Raw genomic sequence first — 13,848 nt, 5'->3', positions numbered from 1 at the left:
CTTTTCATATAATCAAATTTCTTTTCAAATTCTTTTGTATCATGTTCACTTAGTAAGAGACTGGGAGGTTCAGATTATATATTTTACTCCCTGTGAGTGTATACCTCAATTGTTATTATTGTAATCCCGATCTCTTTGTACCATGTGTATAATCACTATTGCTATATGTATTAATTTGAAACTTAGTAAAAAGATTGAAAAAGAAAGAAAAACAGAACGTAAAATGAACTCTTGATCTCCCAATCTACCTTGTCGTAGCCCTTGCTCTTTATTTGTCTACCTGCACCGTGCTTTCTCTGTAACTGTAACAGCACATTTTGCATTCTGTTTTTCTTTTTACTACCTCTTGATTTATCATTGTCACATGTACCAAGATGCAGTGAAAAGCATAGCTTTGCAAGTCATCCATACAGATCATTTCAAAACACAAGTACTTTGAGGAAAAGCAAGAAAAGTTTGTAGAGAATGTGCTGTTACAGTTAGACAGAAAGTGCAGTGCAGGTGGACAATAAGGTGCAAGGGCCGTGACAAAGTAGATTGTGAGTTTTATGCACAAGAGGTCATTCAATAATCTTATAACAGTGGGACAGAAGCTGTCATTGAGCCTGGTGGTGCATGTTTTCAAGCTTTTGTATCTTCTGTTTGATGGAATGAGAGAGAAGAGAGAATGATTGGGGTGAGTGGGGCCTTTGATTATGTTGGCTGCTTTATCGAAGCAGCAAGAAATGTAGACAGAGTCCACAAAGGGGAGACTGGTTTCCATGATGAACTGAGCTATGACCACAACTCTTTGCAATTTCTTGCGGTCTCGGGCAGAGCAATTGCCATATCAAGCTGTGATGTCCAGATAAGGATGCTTTCTATGGTGCTATCTGAGTGGTACGCAAAACCAGAAGCTTTTCACTGTACCTCAGAACATGTGACAATAATAAACCAATACAAATGAAGTTCTATTAAACGTTACCCTTGGTTTCCTAAGTAACAGAATCTGTTGGGGGTTGGGGGGGGGGGTGCTTTCAGAAAGCCATGACAAGGTGCTGACGTGTTCAGTGCAGATATCACAGAAGAAATTAACTACTTAAAAACTGGGAATATTAAAGACATGAGATGGGATTGGAATAAATAGCTGAGGTGCAAAATATTTCTCTGAAAATACTATTTTGCTACCAATGGAACATTTTAATATCAAACCCCAACTTTTCAGCTACAATTTCCAAAACACATTGAGCAATTAACAATATCTACCAATTCAGACTTCAGAATAAGAAATTAATTTTTAGTTAAGATTTTAGTTACTATGATTAAGCAAGCACTTAAATTGCAAAACAGCACTTCTTCCCAGTATGGGAGCTGTGAAATTAATGACCAGTGAAAGGAATTGGATTAAACACATCACTGACGTAAAATAGTCACATGCATCACTGGATGAGTAATCATTTCACTCAGCCACCTGAACGGAGGTGATACCACTGGGTTTCTGGGCTCTGGAGAACTGACTGTTGTTCTGCAAAAACCAAAGGTAAAAGACAAACTTACATGTCCATGGCACTGTTCACAATCTTAAGAGCTCCTATAATCATTCACAGCCACTTTGGGACTGTAGTTATTGTTGTAGGCAGGAAACATGGCAATTAATTTTCTCAAAGGAGCACCAATGTGATAATGATCATTTAATTGGTTCTAATGATGTTGTCTGGGGGATAAATGTCAGTGAGAAAGCTTTTTGCTCGAAGCACCATTGTATCTTTAAGGTCAGTCGAAGCACAATGGTGCAGCACAGCTTCAGACAAGTCCGATCCTGACCTCCGTGCTGTCCACATCGAGTTTGCATGTTCTTCCAGAAGCCTTGTGGGTTTCTCTGGGGTGCTCCAGTTTCCTCCCACATCCCAAAGTCGCACGGATTGGTTGGTTAATTGGCTGCTGTAGATTCTAGTGTGTACGTGGGTGGTAGAATCTGGGGGCAGGTGGGGGAGTTGATGGGAATTTGGGGAGAATGAAATGGGATGAGTGTAGGTTTAGTGTAAGTGGGTGATTGATAGTCAATGCTGGGTGGGCTGAAGGGCCCATGCCATGTTTTGTAACTCCACGACACAAGATTATTTTCTCCAAACAACTGCTCCTCGGACATTGCAGTAGTGGGGTGTCAGCTGAGATCTGCTGTTCAGTTTTCTGGACTGAGACTAGACACCATGATCCTCATGAGTAGGAAGGAACAGAGCCTCCCCACTGAGCCACAACAAATCCCTTCAAACAGAGAGAGGCTACATTCACCCAGTCTTTGCAACTTTTCAGAGCGTTGGGTGGGCAGAGAGGATCTCATAAGGTTCCACTCAACATCATCAATGCTTTCAACTAAAATATGGAAATCTTCGGTCTATATTGAGTCATGGAGTCACAGAGACATACAGCACGAAAACAGGCCCTTCGGCCCAACTGGTCCATGCTGACTAAGATTCCCATCTAAGCTAGTCCCACTTGCCCATGTTTGGCCCATATCCCTCTTAACCATGTACTTGTCTGAGTGCCTTTTAAATGTTGTTAATGTACCTGCCTCAACCACTTCCTCTGGCAGCTCATTCCATATATGGACCACCCTCTGGGTGAAAAAAATTGCCCCTCAGGTTTCTATTAAATCTCTCCCTCTCACCCTATATCTATGCCCTCAAGTTCTTGATTCCCCAGCCCTGGGAAAAAGACTGTGCTCATTCACCTATTTTATGCCCTTCAGGATTTTTTACACCTTCATATGATCCATATTATACACCACCATATGATCACTGAAGTCTCCTACGCTCCAATGAATTAAGTCCCAACCTGCTCAACCTCTCTCCATAACTCAGTCCCTCGAGTCCCGGCAACATCCTGGTAAATCTCCTCTGAAACTCTTTCCAGCTTGATGGTATCTTTCCTATAGAAAGGTGACTAAAACTGAACACAGTATGCAAGTTTTAATTCATATTTCATCAGCTACCAAAGTAATCCTCAATGGCCAACCACTTTACTGATATTTTTATATATATCTAAAATAATTTATGCCTGGTTTAGATATCATTGTAAGATGACTGAGGAACACTGCAACTAGCAGAAGCCATAGGAAGATCAAAGAGAGATACAGCATGGAAACAGGCCCTTTGACCCACTTGGCAGGCACCAACCACCAAAACTATAATCCCAAATGTTCTTTAGTCTTTCTCTGTTAAAGGAACTTCTTGATTTGTTTTCATTCGGAGTGGTGTTGGAACTAATAAAAATTTCTTGGACAGTCCATTTGGACAACAGCAGGAGGCCAACACTAAAGAAATGTTTTCACTTCACCATCTGCCACATTCAAACCAAATACAATCTTCACCAGATACTGAGCTGGTAGCACAAGACATCAGAAGAGGAATTTAAGCATAAGGTTTCAAATCAATACTTTTTTTGCCCACCCTCAGAGATACATTTAACAATGCACTGTAGATACTCATAGGTGTTAATTGTGATTGAAGATCATAAACCAAAGCAGTTATTAAATTAAAACAAAGTCTATAGGGATAAAACAAAGTCACTGGGGTTGTTAAGAAGGTGTATGGTGTGTTGGTCTTCATTAGTCGGGGTATTGAGTTCAAAAGCCACGAGGTAATGTTGCAGCTCTATAGAACTCTGGTTGGACTACACTTGGAGTATTGTGTTCAGTTCTGGTCACCTCATTATAGGAGGGATGTGGAAGCTTCAGAGAGGGTGCAGAGGAGATTTACCAGGATGCTGCCTGGATTGGAGAGCATGTCTTAAGAGGATAGGTTGAGTGAGCTAGGGCTTTTCTCTTTGGAGAAAAGGAGGATGAAAGGTGACCTGGTAGAGGTGTACAAGATGATGAGGCATAGACCAAGTGGACAGTCAGAGACTTTTTCTCAGGGTGACAATGGCTAACATGAGGGGGCATAATTTTAAGGTGATTGGAAGAAGGTATAAGGGGGACGTCAGAGATAAGTTTTTCCTCACAGAGAGTGGTGGGTGCGTGGAACGCACTGCCGGCAGAGGTTGTGGGGGCAGATACATTAGGGACACTTAAGAGACTCTTAGACACATGAATGATAGAGAAATGGAGGGCTATGTGGGAGGGAAGGGTTAGATGGATCTTAGAGCAGGATAAAATGCTGGCACAACATTGTGGGCCGAAGGGCCTGTACTGTGCTGTAATGTTCTATGTTCTATGTTTATAGCATGCCACCTACTCCAGTTAGATGGTAATGCTATGTGACTCGCCATTACCGGGACCTCCTCAACTCCGTGGTTTCAGGAATCCGCCGACTGGGGAGCACGTTGAACTCAACCAGTAGACTGAACCGCCGCGCCCGTCCCTTCCACCGTTTAAGTTTCGACGCTCTGTTTATGCAGCCACAATGTAAAGAACAATCTCTTATAACCAGTCGTATCATTGACACCATCATTAAATCGACGTTTATTTGTATAAATCTCATAAACCACAAGGGACACAGCACTTACTGTTAAAATACTATAATTCTGTTGAATCAGATACCATTATATAAATTAAATAGATCTTCATAAGTGGCGATCTGTGTACTAAAACTCCTATCTATACAGGTACAGGTCCTAAAGAAAGACGTCTCTCCCCCCCCCCCCCCCCCCCAGAAGCGATATTATAGCCTTGAATGTACATGACATCTCTTTCGTTATGACTTTGGCTTTAGAAAAAAACGCTAACAACACAAGGCAGCTCTGCAGGAGATACTTCTAGATGTCAAATGTGTCTGAAGATCACAGACTTAAGGATTTATTAAGTTAAAACAAAGTCTACATAATACCCCACCACCCATCCCAAAATAAGTGGCAATATAATGTGACTTGCCATTACCCGGGGCTCGGCAGTGTACGTCCCCAAGAGTTTCAATTCATTTCTAAGTACCAGTTCCGCAGGCAGCCGTTTTCCGACAGGTGCATTTGGGGTCAGTCTCTCCAGGTGCTTTCTCTGCAGTTATCGGCTGTCTGGTTGTTGAACTACAGTCCCATTAGTAAGGGGCTGGTCGCTTCTTAACAGACCTGTTTGCCTGTGTTTGTCAGATTAGGGAGCAAACCGATGGGGGGACTGTGTTTAGCGTGTTCTTTCGCTTTCAGTCTTAGACTGGCGATGCTATTGGACTTTCTGTCCATGGCCGTCGAGTGCGAGTGAGGTGGAAAGACATTGGGGTCCACTGCGGAGACAGAGGGCTTCACAATCAGGGAGGTCGCCATGAGAGGGTTCATAGTCGTGAAGAATCTGCAAAACCAATAAACTACGTGTTGAATACCCTGATGAAGAAATGAAGCGCTATAGATTCTGATCACACGCTCCCCATACTTTCCGACTCTGAAACTAGTAAAGCAAATGCAAATTATTGAAGGCGCTGGAAAGTGCCAACAGAGTCGGGCAGCATCTGTCAATAGATGAAGTTTCAGGTCAATGATCTAGAGGTATGTAACATCATGAGGGCCTCAGATAAGGTGGATGGTCACAGCCCTTCTCCCGATGTAGGGGCGTCTAAAACTAGAGGACATAGGTTTAAGGTGAGAGGTGAACGCTTTAAAAGGGACCAGCGGGGCAACTTTGTCACACAGAGGGTGTGGGGTACGTGGAGCGAGTTGTCAATGGGGGTAATGGAACTGGGTACAAGACATTTAGATAGGTACAGGAATAAGGCAGGTTTAGAAGGATGTGGGCCAAACGCAGGCAAATGGGAGGAGCTCGGGCAGATAAACTGGTCAGCAGGGACAAGTTGGGCCGAAGGGCCTGTTTCCATGACTCCAGTATTCAGGACTTGGAGGTGAAACATTGCGGTTGCTCCCTGACCTGCTAATTATCGTCTAATTTCTTTTTACATTTTGTGTGGAAAAAATGTTTATAAAATGATAGGGATAAAACCAGTTATGGCAGTACATGAGTTAATAACCTTAGAGAAACAACGGACTGCAGATGCTGGAATCGAGACGAAAAACACGATGATGCTGGAGGAACTCAGCAGGCCAGGCAGCATGCAGGCGGTCAACGCTTCGGGTCAGGACTCTTCTTCAGAACATAACCTGACATTTCTGATGACCTGGTGGTGGCAGGTACATTGTTCAAATTCAAGAGATTACTAGATAGGCATATAGAGGAATTTAAAATAGCGGGATATGTGGGAGGAAGGGGTTAGATAGTCTTAGGCGAGGTTTAAAGGTCGGCACAACATTGTGGGCCGAAGGTCCTGTATTGTGCTGTAGTGTTCAGTGTTCTGTTTTAACTTTTATTCAGATGCGCCGATACCAAATACACCGAAGACAATGCATAAATGTTTCAAGATTGCAAATAGTTTCTGCATTTGTAAATTCACATTTGTCTAAATTACTCGACCTGATGTGATATATCTTGCGGTTAATAAATAAAAGAACAGAGATAAGAAAATAAAACAGGTTGGGTTGACTTCGGCTGAACGGTTCCCTGGATCATTGCTACAAATATATTGAATTACGCGGGACATAAACGCGCAAATCGTGTGTGCGGAGGAGCAGATATGTTGTTCCTCGTTGAAAGAACAGAAAATGGTGTTACTCGGGCTGGAGTAAAATCCTGAGATGACCTGGGCGTTGTTCGTTCTGTAGTCTGAATAAACTTAACTTTCCCCGAGGATCAGTTACCCTTTCCAAAGCGATGGGTACGTGACGTTACCGCCACAAGCCATGAGTTGATTTGATCGCAAATTGTCCGCATTGGAAAATTTATAGAAGTATAAAAGAAAACTAAAGAAAAACTCAATTTCGGTTTCATCAATAGGAAAGAAAACCTTTATGGTGGAGGCGGATTAATATAAATTATTTGGATAATTATAGACTAATAGTTTCAAGTTACCCAGAAAGTACGGACATTTGATTGTGCATCGTTAATACTTTTTTTTTAAAAGAGGAAAGTTGTCCTTGCTGAAAGATTTGTAAGATATTGGATTGATGACCCCGGACAGTGATGGACGAGACAAAGTATTGGCGTTATTCATGGAACAATGACGGCAGGGAAGAGGCTATTTGGCTTGTGGAGTCTCCGCCGCTTCCCCGTGGAACGATTCAGTCAGACCCCATCCCCCAGTCCTGCCCCGTAAGCCTTCACATTATCCTCCCGCACCTCCACCCCTCCGTGCCTCGCCAATTCTCCTCTGAAAGCCCCGGCCTACTCCAAGAGTTTTAAATCTGATATGTGCGAATAAAATTTTCAGTTCAATAATCAGAAAGGTCAGATTTCAGATTTCTATCATCGGCAGTTTGTTTTTGCCTTTTGCAGTTGCAAAGAGTGCAGAGGCAGAAATTAAACTGCGGGGATTTGAATTCCATTGCTCCATTCTTGCACACGTCTTTTTGGTTTCTCAAAGCTCGGGGTGATGTGAACATGAGTCCAGCGGAATTTTAACCACATCTACTGGGGTTCCATTGATCTGAGATTTACCCTGGTGTGAATTGGGAAAGTATATTGAACTGAATCGATGAACGATACCGAAGAGTTTGTTTAATTGAAATGAAGCGATAGTGTTCCTGCGCCTTTAAATTAAAACAATGGATGCAATATCTATGATCCAATCTTGAATTACTTTCGTTGCTTTTTAACAGGCGTTAATTGGAAATGTCAGGGTTTCCTGCAACTTTGAACAAGAATTTGCACAACAGTTTCCCCGTTACTGTCACATGCTCGTTTTAACTCCGACGTCGAGATGATAGTTTATTATAAACAATGGAATAGTATTTACGATGTTACTTACTCCTGGTAGTTGCTTCAATGAAGAATCTGCACCATGTGCGTGGTTAAATTGAACATGTGGTGTATAAACAAGACAAGATCTAACATCAAACAACCAAGACAGTTAGTGTTTAAAACGTGAAGGCAGGTCCGGAGCTGTTTCCACCAACCTTCCAAAGTGTGGGTTGAGTAACGGGTGTCTGAAGAACGTGGTCCCGATAAAGGTGCTAATTCCCAGCTGGGCCGCAGAGCTGTAGGCGTTGGCACCTGTCGCGGCAGAGAGAGCCGGGAGAGACGATGACCTCCAGCTCGAATCCATCCCAGCGGACTGGGCCAACGGCACATCCAGGTAGAGCCCCAGTGGGCTAGCCAGGGACAACCCGTGCGGATGACTGAGGCTTCCTGCCTTCTCACGCTTCCTCCACTTGGCTCTGCGGTTTTGGAACCAGACCTTGGAAGGGACAACGCAACAGTGTAAGAGTGTCCAACTAGGCAAAGCTAACCTATAAACCACGCACCCCGACCAAGGCCACCATCAACCAACCACACCCTGGACACATTTCCAGTTATGGTCACTGGCAGAGTATTGGCGATAAACTGAACTTCACTGGACGGCACTAACGAGTTAAAATGTAGATTCTGAGTGAAATGATTGGGCAAGCGGAAAATATTCCCTGCGGAGAAACAAAGAAAAAAAGTTATAAAAAAAACCCAGAAAGTGCTGGAAACACTCAGCAGGTCAGGCAACATCTATGGAGAAAGAAACAGAATTAACATTTCGGGTCGAAGACTTCATTGGACCCAGTTCTGACGAAGGTTCATAGACCTGAACCGTTAACTCCTGTTTTCTGTCTTGCCACAGATGCTGCCTGACCTGTTGAGTATTTCCAGCATTTTGTTTGAGATTTCAATCATCTACAACTTAAAAAAAATTCATCAACTTTTGATTATTTAAAAAAAAACTAACTTTGAGGAGCGGAACTATTTGTACGGTGGGAAGTTCTCACTGATGTCCCAGTGTAGTGTGCCAAGGATTGAAGATTATTTTAAGAGCGTCAAAAACTCTCCATCCCCTGGTGGTCCAAGCCATTTCCAAGTGTATAACTCTGAAATGCGAGGATATTCCAACTCCGATTACAGAGCCGTGCGATCCGCAACATGGAATTCAAAGAGAGCGAATGTTTTTTTCCACCTAATGGTAGACCGAAGTGAAATATCGAAACTGGAGGCAAACGCCGTAGGTGACGTTAATTCTCAATCGGAGGTCCCATTCCTGAAATCAGCAGCAACTTTAGGACACCCCGAGGATGTTAAACGTCTCCAGCGATTTATCTTAAGCGTTTGTTTGAAACCGGTTTGAATTGTTCCCAGATTTCCGCACGGAAGATGCGCTCTCTGGCTCGGGTACATTGCAGAACTCGAGTCAGCCGGGTACCTGACACTGAGGGTGCCTGTTCAGACACTCCAGGCTAATTCTAAGTGTAGGATTTTAAGCTGCCTCAACATCATACCTTCTCAACAATGATGTCTGAAATGAAACGCTTTGATACGCGACAACAGTCGGGGGGTGCGGGGGTGGGGGGGGGGTGGTGGTGGTGGACAACATATCCATTACAAACGCGCGAACGAACTACACGATTATCTGTATTATTTTATCTTTGTTGGTGAATTAATTCCCCCTCTTCCATTCTGTGATAATCGTTACGATGTTCCAGCAAACATGGGGGTTAGATAGTAAAAAACTGATTACTTGTTCTAAAACAAAATACAATCTAGGATTATTGTGTAATAATTGCATTCATATTAAAGTTTAAATTATTTATTTGAGACAAGCAGGAAAGTCTTTAAAAATTTCATTTGCCCAGCAAGGTGAGAGGTTATGTTTTAATTAAATAAACTTATCCAGACCGCCCAGTGCCGGTGTTGCCGAACGCCATATGGTTTCTGTTCCCGGACACTCCCCAAAGCCCTTTTGTAACTTCACCACTCCCCAGAGATCAGAAGCAGAGTGGAAAATGTACTGAATGCAGACGATGTAACTTTGATCTGCACCCTACACCAGGAGTTGCCGCAGGAATGCCGAACGTGTGATTTAATCTGACTAAGCAAATGAAAGTCTAAATTCTAGCCATTTATGTTTTTTTAAAAAAATTGTTTTATTTCCCCCTTCTCTTCCGAAGATTTCTCCGATTTAGAAGTTTAGAGCGCGGCGTGCAATCTGGAGACTGCATGAGGCCGTTGAATATCTGCTGAGGGCCATTCCACAAGCTGGTGTTTGTAGGCGTTAGTTAACGCAGTTCTGCATCTGATCGCTGGGTCAGTGCGATTTAACCCTGCCCCGGTCCCCACGCCACATTAGGGAGTTAGAAACACACACCTGGACCCGTGCTTCGGTTAAATCCAGTCGCATTGCCAAGTCTTCCCTGCGGAGAAACACGAAACATTATCGTCCACGTTTAACCCGAATGATATTACAGACATTACAATGTCCAGCTGTCCTTAAATTAAATTAAACCTTAAATCCGAGTACCTTCTGTTTGCTCAGATTTCCCCAGAATATTACTTTCGTATCAGGAAACGTGTGTTTTCGATACCATTTCGTTACTTTACGTTTAAAATAAATGCAGCTTACGTTTAATCGCTATATTTAACGGAATAACTTCAATTAAAAAATAAGGTTACAATTTGGACACGTTTCCCATTACCAGTCACCGCGAATCACTCCATCAAAGTGGGAATATAATCTCGAAAGGTGAATCGACAGGAAGAGGGGTGCAGATTTTAACATTTATGCGGTGCATTTTCCAGGATTCATTTCTTTTCACGCTTCAATGTAAAATGCAGCCTGCTTTTTCAACGATTCAGAAATTATCTCTGAAGTCGTGAGACCCAATTTTGTTTTGCCATATTTTTTTTAGGAGCGATTTATAAACTTTGTTTTGTTTTTGTGAGAACTTTTATACAGAATTTTAATCAATCTATTTTGCGATTCTCATTCACTTCACTCTCAGTCGACTCCAACGTGGAGCCGGAGTTAATTAACTGGTTATTTCAGGAGCCGCCGAGAGAGCAGGGGCACTGGGACCGGGACTGCGGGGAATGGAAGTCTCCCACAGTTTCCCCAGCAGAGCTCCCGTTACCTTGTGAAGACGTCGGGGTAGTGGGTTTTCCGGAAAGCCCTTTCCAATTCCTCCAGCTGAAAGTTGGTGAACGTGGTTCTGTAGCGACGCTGCTTCCGTTTGAACGAGCCATCTTCCTGCTCACCAACGCAAGGGAAGAACTGAAGGCTGGTGTTCGTCTTGTCCTCACCTCCCCCCACTTCCAGCGACCGACCCTCTCTCTCCCCACAGCACTTTGCACCCCGCTCTCCCAGCACCGAAGGCAAAGCGTTTTCCACCTGTGGCAAAGGCTTCAGTTCGCCTCGTCTCTCCCCCGGTGTCGGCACTGGGCTGGGGTCGCTTCTCGCTTCGTTCGAAGGAAGTTCGTCTCCCCCGTCCCCTCCTCGTTCCGAGCCTATGAGTTGAACCCAGCCGAGTTCCTGCTTCCTTGAGCCTGCCGAATGACCTTCAATAAAAAAAACAGAAGCAAAACTTCAAATCAGATCATAATCATTTACCTAGGTTTATTTCAATAACATTGCAAAAAGTAAGTTATTTGCATAAACATTTTTAACAAGGTGGCGTACATTTTGCTTTTTTATGCATTGCTGGTTTATAAACATTAATCGCACAATAACAAGGTATAAATCAGCAAGATGCTTTTTTGGCAATCCTTCACGAACGAATGGGCGATTGTTTTGGTTTTGAGTGCATTAAGGCTTGTTCAATACGAGGTCCTCAGATCCCGACCAACTTACCCGCAATTTCCTCGATTTGACATGTTTTGCTCCCATTCTGTGTTCGACCCGGAGCCATTTCGCCCTGGAGGTTTCTGGCACCAGGTGAGGGAGCATCTTCCCGTTTGACGGGCCGGCTACTGCGCCCCAAGATACTGTCAATGAGATAGGAAGACAGCAGTGGAAAAGGCTGGGACTTCTCAGGAACGGCGGCACCCAAACTCCCATGACAAGGTGGCGAGCTATTACCCTGAGTTTGCATGGCTCTCCCGGTCCTCTGCCGATGTCAGACGACCAACTTTCCCCCCGAAAGCATCAACATGTCTAATGAGCGCATTAATGACGCTTTGCAATTTGTGCGCGCACCACTTTAAATAAACATCTCCAGCCACACTTCCCATTGGTACATAGTGTGACCAGCGAGATATCATAGCACAAACTAAAATCTGGAATGGATTTCTTCTTTGCAAAGACCTTAATATAAATCAACTAACTAGCACGAACGATGTCAATATTTTCACCCAGCACGTTCTATATCCACGTTTAAATGAGTTCCATGCTTGGTAAAAATTGCTTCTTTCCATGTTCGTTTTAAAGTGTTAAACGCATTCATTACACGCTCTCAAACTAATACGTAGCTTAACATTTACTAACAAGAACCATTGATAAATTTCATCGACCTGAAACATTAACCCTGTCTATCTCCCCGCAAGTGCTGCCTGATTTGCTGAGTACTCCTACAATTTTGTGCCTTCGTTACAAGAGCAGGAAAAGGCTGTGGGATCTTTTGAAATTTTTCAGTAAGGTGGGGTGGGTGGGGGGTGCAGGATCTTGGAGCCTGATGTGATAAAATCCAGAGCTGGAGAGTCATTAGGCAGGCATTGCTTTTACACTTTCCTTTTTATTGTTAATGTTCCACTTCATAGAACCTCATATGTAGCTGTTTCCATGTACCCACCACCTGTGTGGAAGAGTTGCTGTTCAGATCCCTTTAAAATTGGTAAATTGGTTTATTATTGTCACATATAGGGAGGTACAGTAAAAAACTTTGTTTTGCATGCTGTCCATACAGATCATTTCATCACATCAGTACATTGAGGTAGTACAAGGCAAAGCAATAACAGAATGCAGAATAAAGTGTTACAGTTACAGAGAAAGTGCAGTGCAGGCAGACAATAAGGTGCAAGGCCATAATGAGGTAGATTGTGAGGTCAAGAGTCCATCTTATTGTACAAGAGGTACATTCAATAGTCTTATAACAGCGGGATAGAAGCTGTCCTTGAGCCTGGTGGTATGCGCTTTCAGGTTTTTGTGTCTTCTGCCTGATGGGAGGGGGTAGAAGAGAGAAATGTTTTCCTGCTCACCTTAAATCTCCTTAAACCCTCTAGACCCACACTTGCTGCACTGTGGCTCATTAATGGTGGAAAATGAAATTTGCTTTATTACTTGCTGAAGCTTTATGTTATTTGGGTTTAAAATTATAGCCATTATTGCAATATTCCTCTTGATATTTCTCTGCGTCCCTTCCATGGACTTTGTCCACGCTTCTCGCTGCCTCAGTAAAGCAGCCAACATAATCAAAGACCCCCACCCACCCCAGACATTCTCTCTTCTGCCCTCTCCAATCAGGTAGAAGATACAAAAGTCTGAAAGCACGTACCTCCAGGCTCAAGGACAGCTTCTATCCTGCTGTTATAAGACTATTGAATGGTTCCCAAGTAGGATAGGATGGACTCTTGACCTCACAATCTACCTTGTTATGTCCTTGCATCTTATTGTCTGCTTGCACTGCACTTTCTCTGTAGCTGTTACAGTTTACTCTAACAATACAATAGTACATTGAATAGTACTATCAATGCACTGTGTAATGAATTGATCTGTATGAACGGTATGCAAGACAAGCTTTTCACTGTACCTCTGTACACGTGACAATAATAAACCAATTCCAATTCCAATAAATGCTCCATCAGAACATGAATGTTCAGTATCAGCAATATTCCATGAGGTAATAATGCCAGCTTCAGTAGTTCTGTCAGCTTCCTTACTGAACATGGGAATTGGTGTCTGTTCAGTTTTAGCCATCATTGTAATTAACTTACTTTGTTTTTCCTTAATTCAGATCCAAAAGGATATTTGAATGAGAACTTGCGATTTGTTTCATGGCAACAATCATGGCAACGAGTGAGCAAAGCTTTGCAGCTTCTTCAACAGTGAATGTAAGATCCTCCTCTCATTCTGGCTTAAACCTTATTTGCTTCTATATATCTGGGGATCACAC

The 13,848-nt window shown here is 43.1% G+C and overlaps 1 protein-coding gene across 1 annotated transcript; it reads right to left on the bottom strand.

Moving 5' to 3' along the window:
- Nucleotides 1-1,438: 1,438 nt before the first annotated feature.
- LOC127573826 (aristaless-related homeobox protein-like) lies at nucleotides 1,439-13,326 on the bottom strand (the record flags this gene model as incomplete). The annotated part of the gene is made up of 7 exons (XM_052022335.1): nucleotides 1,439-1,504; nucleotides 5,041-5,257; nucleotides 7,906-8,186; nucleotides 10,113-10,158; nucleotides 10,876-11,299; nucleotides 11,592-11,750; nucleotides 13,296-13,326. Coding segments are annotated over 7 exons (1,224 nt in total), but the record flags the coding sequence as incomplete, so codon positions are not given.
- Nucleotides 13,327-13,848: the final 522 nt, after the last annotated feature.

This window comes from Pristis pectinata, chromosome 8 (assembly GCF_009764475.1).
Source record: "Pristis pectinata isolate sPriPec2 chromosome 8, sPriPec2.1.pri, whole genome shotgun sequence".
NCBI lineage: Eukaryota > Metazoa > Chordata > Chondrichthyes > Rhinopristiformes > Pristidae > Pristis > Pristis pectinata.
Note: the sequence above shows the minus strand (reverse complement) of the source record. Positions and strands in the feature narration are given on the sequence as shown.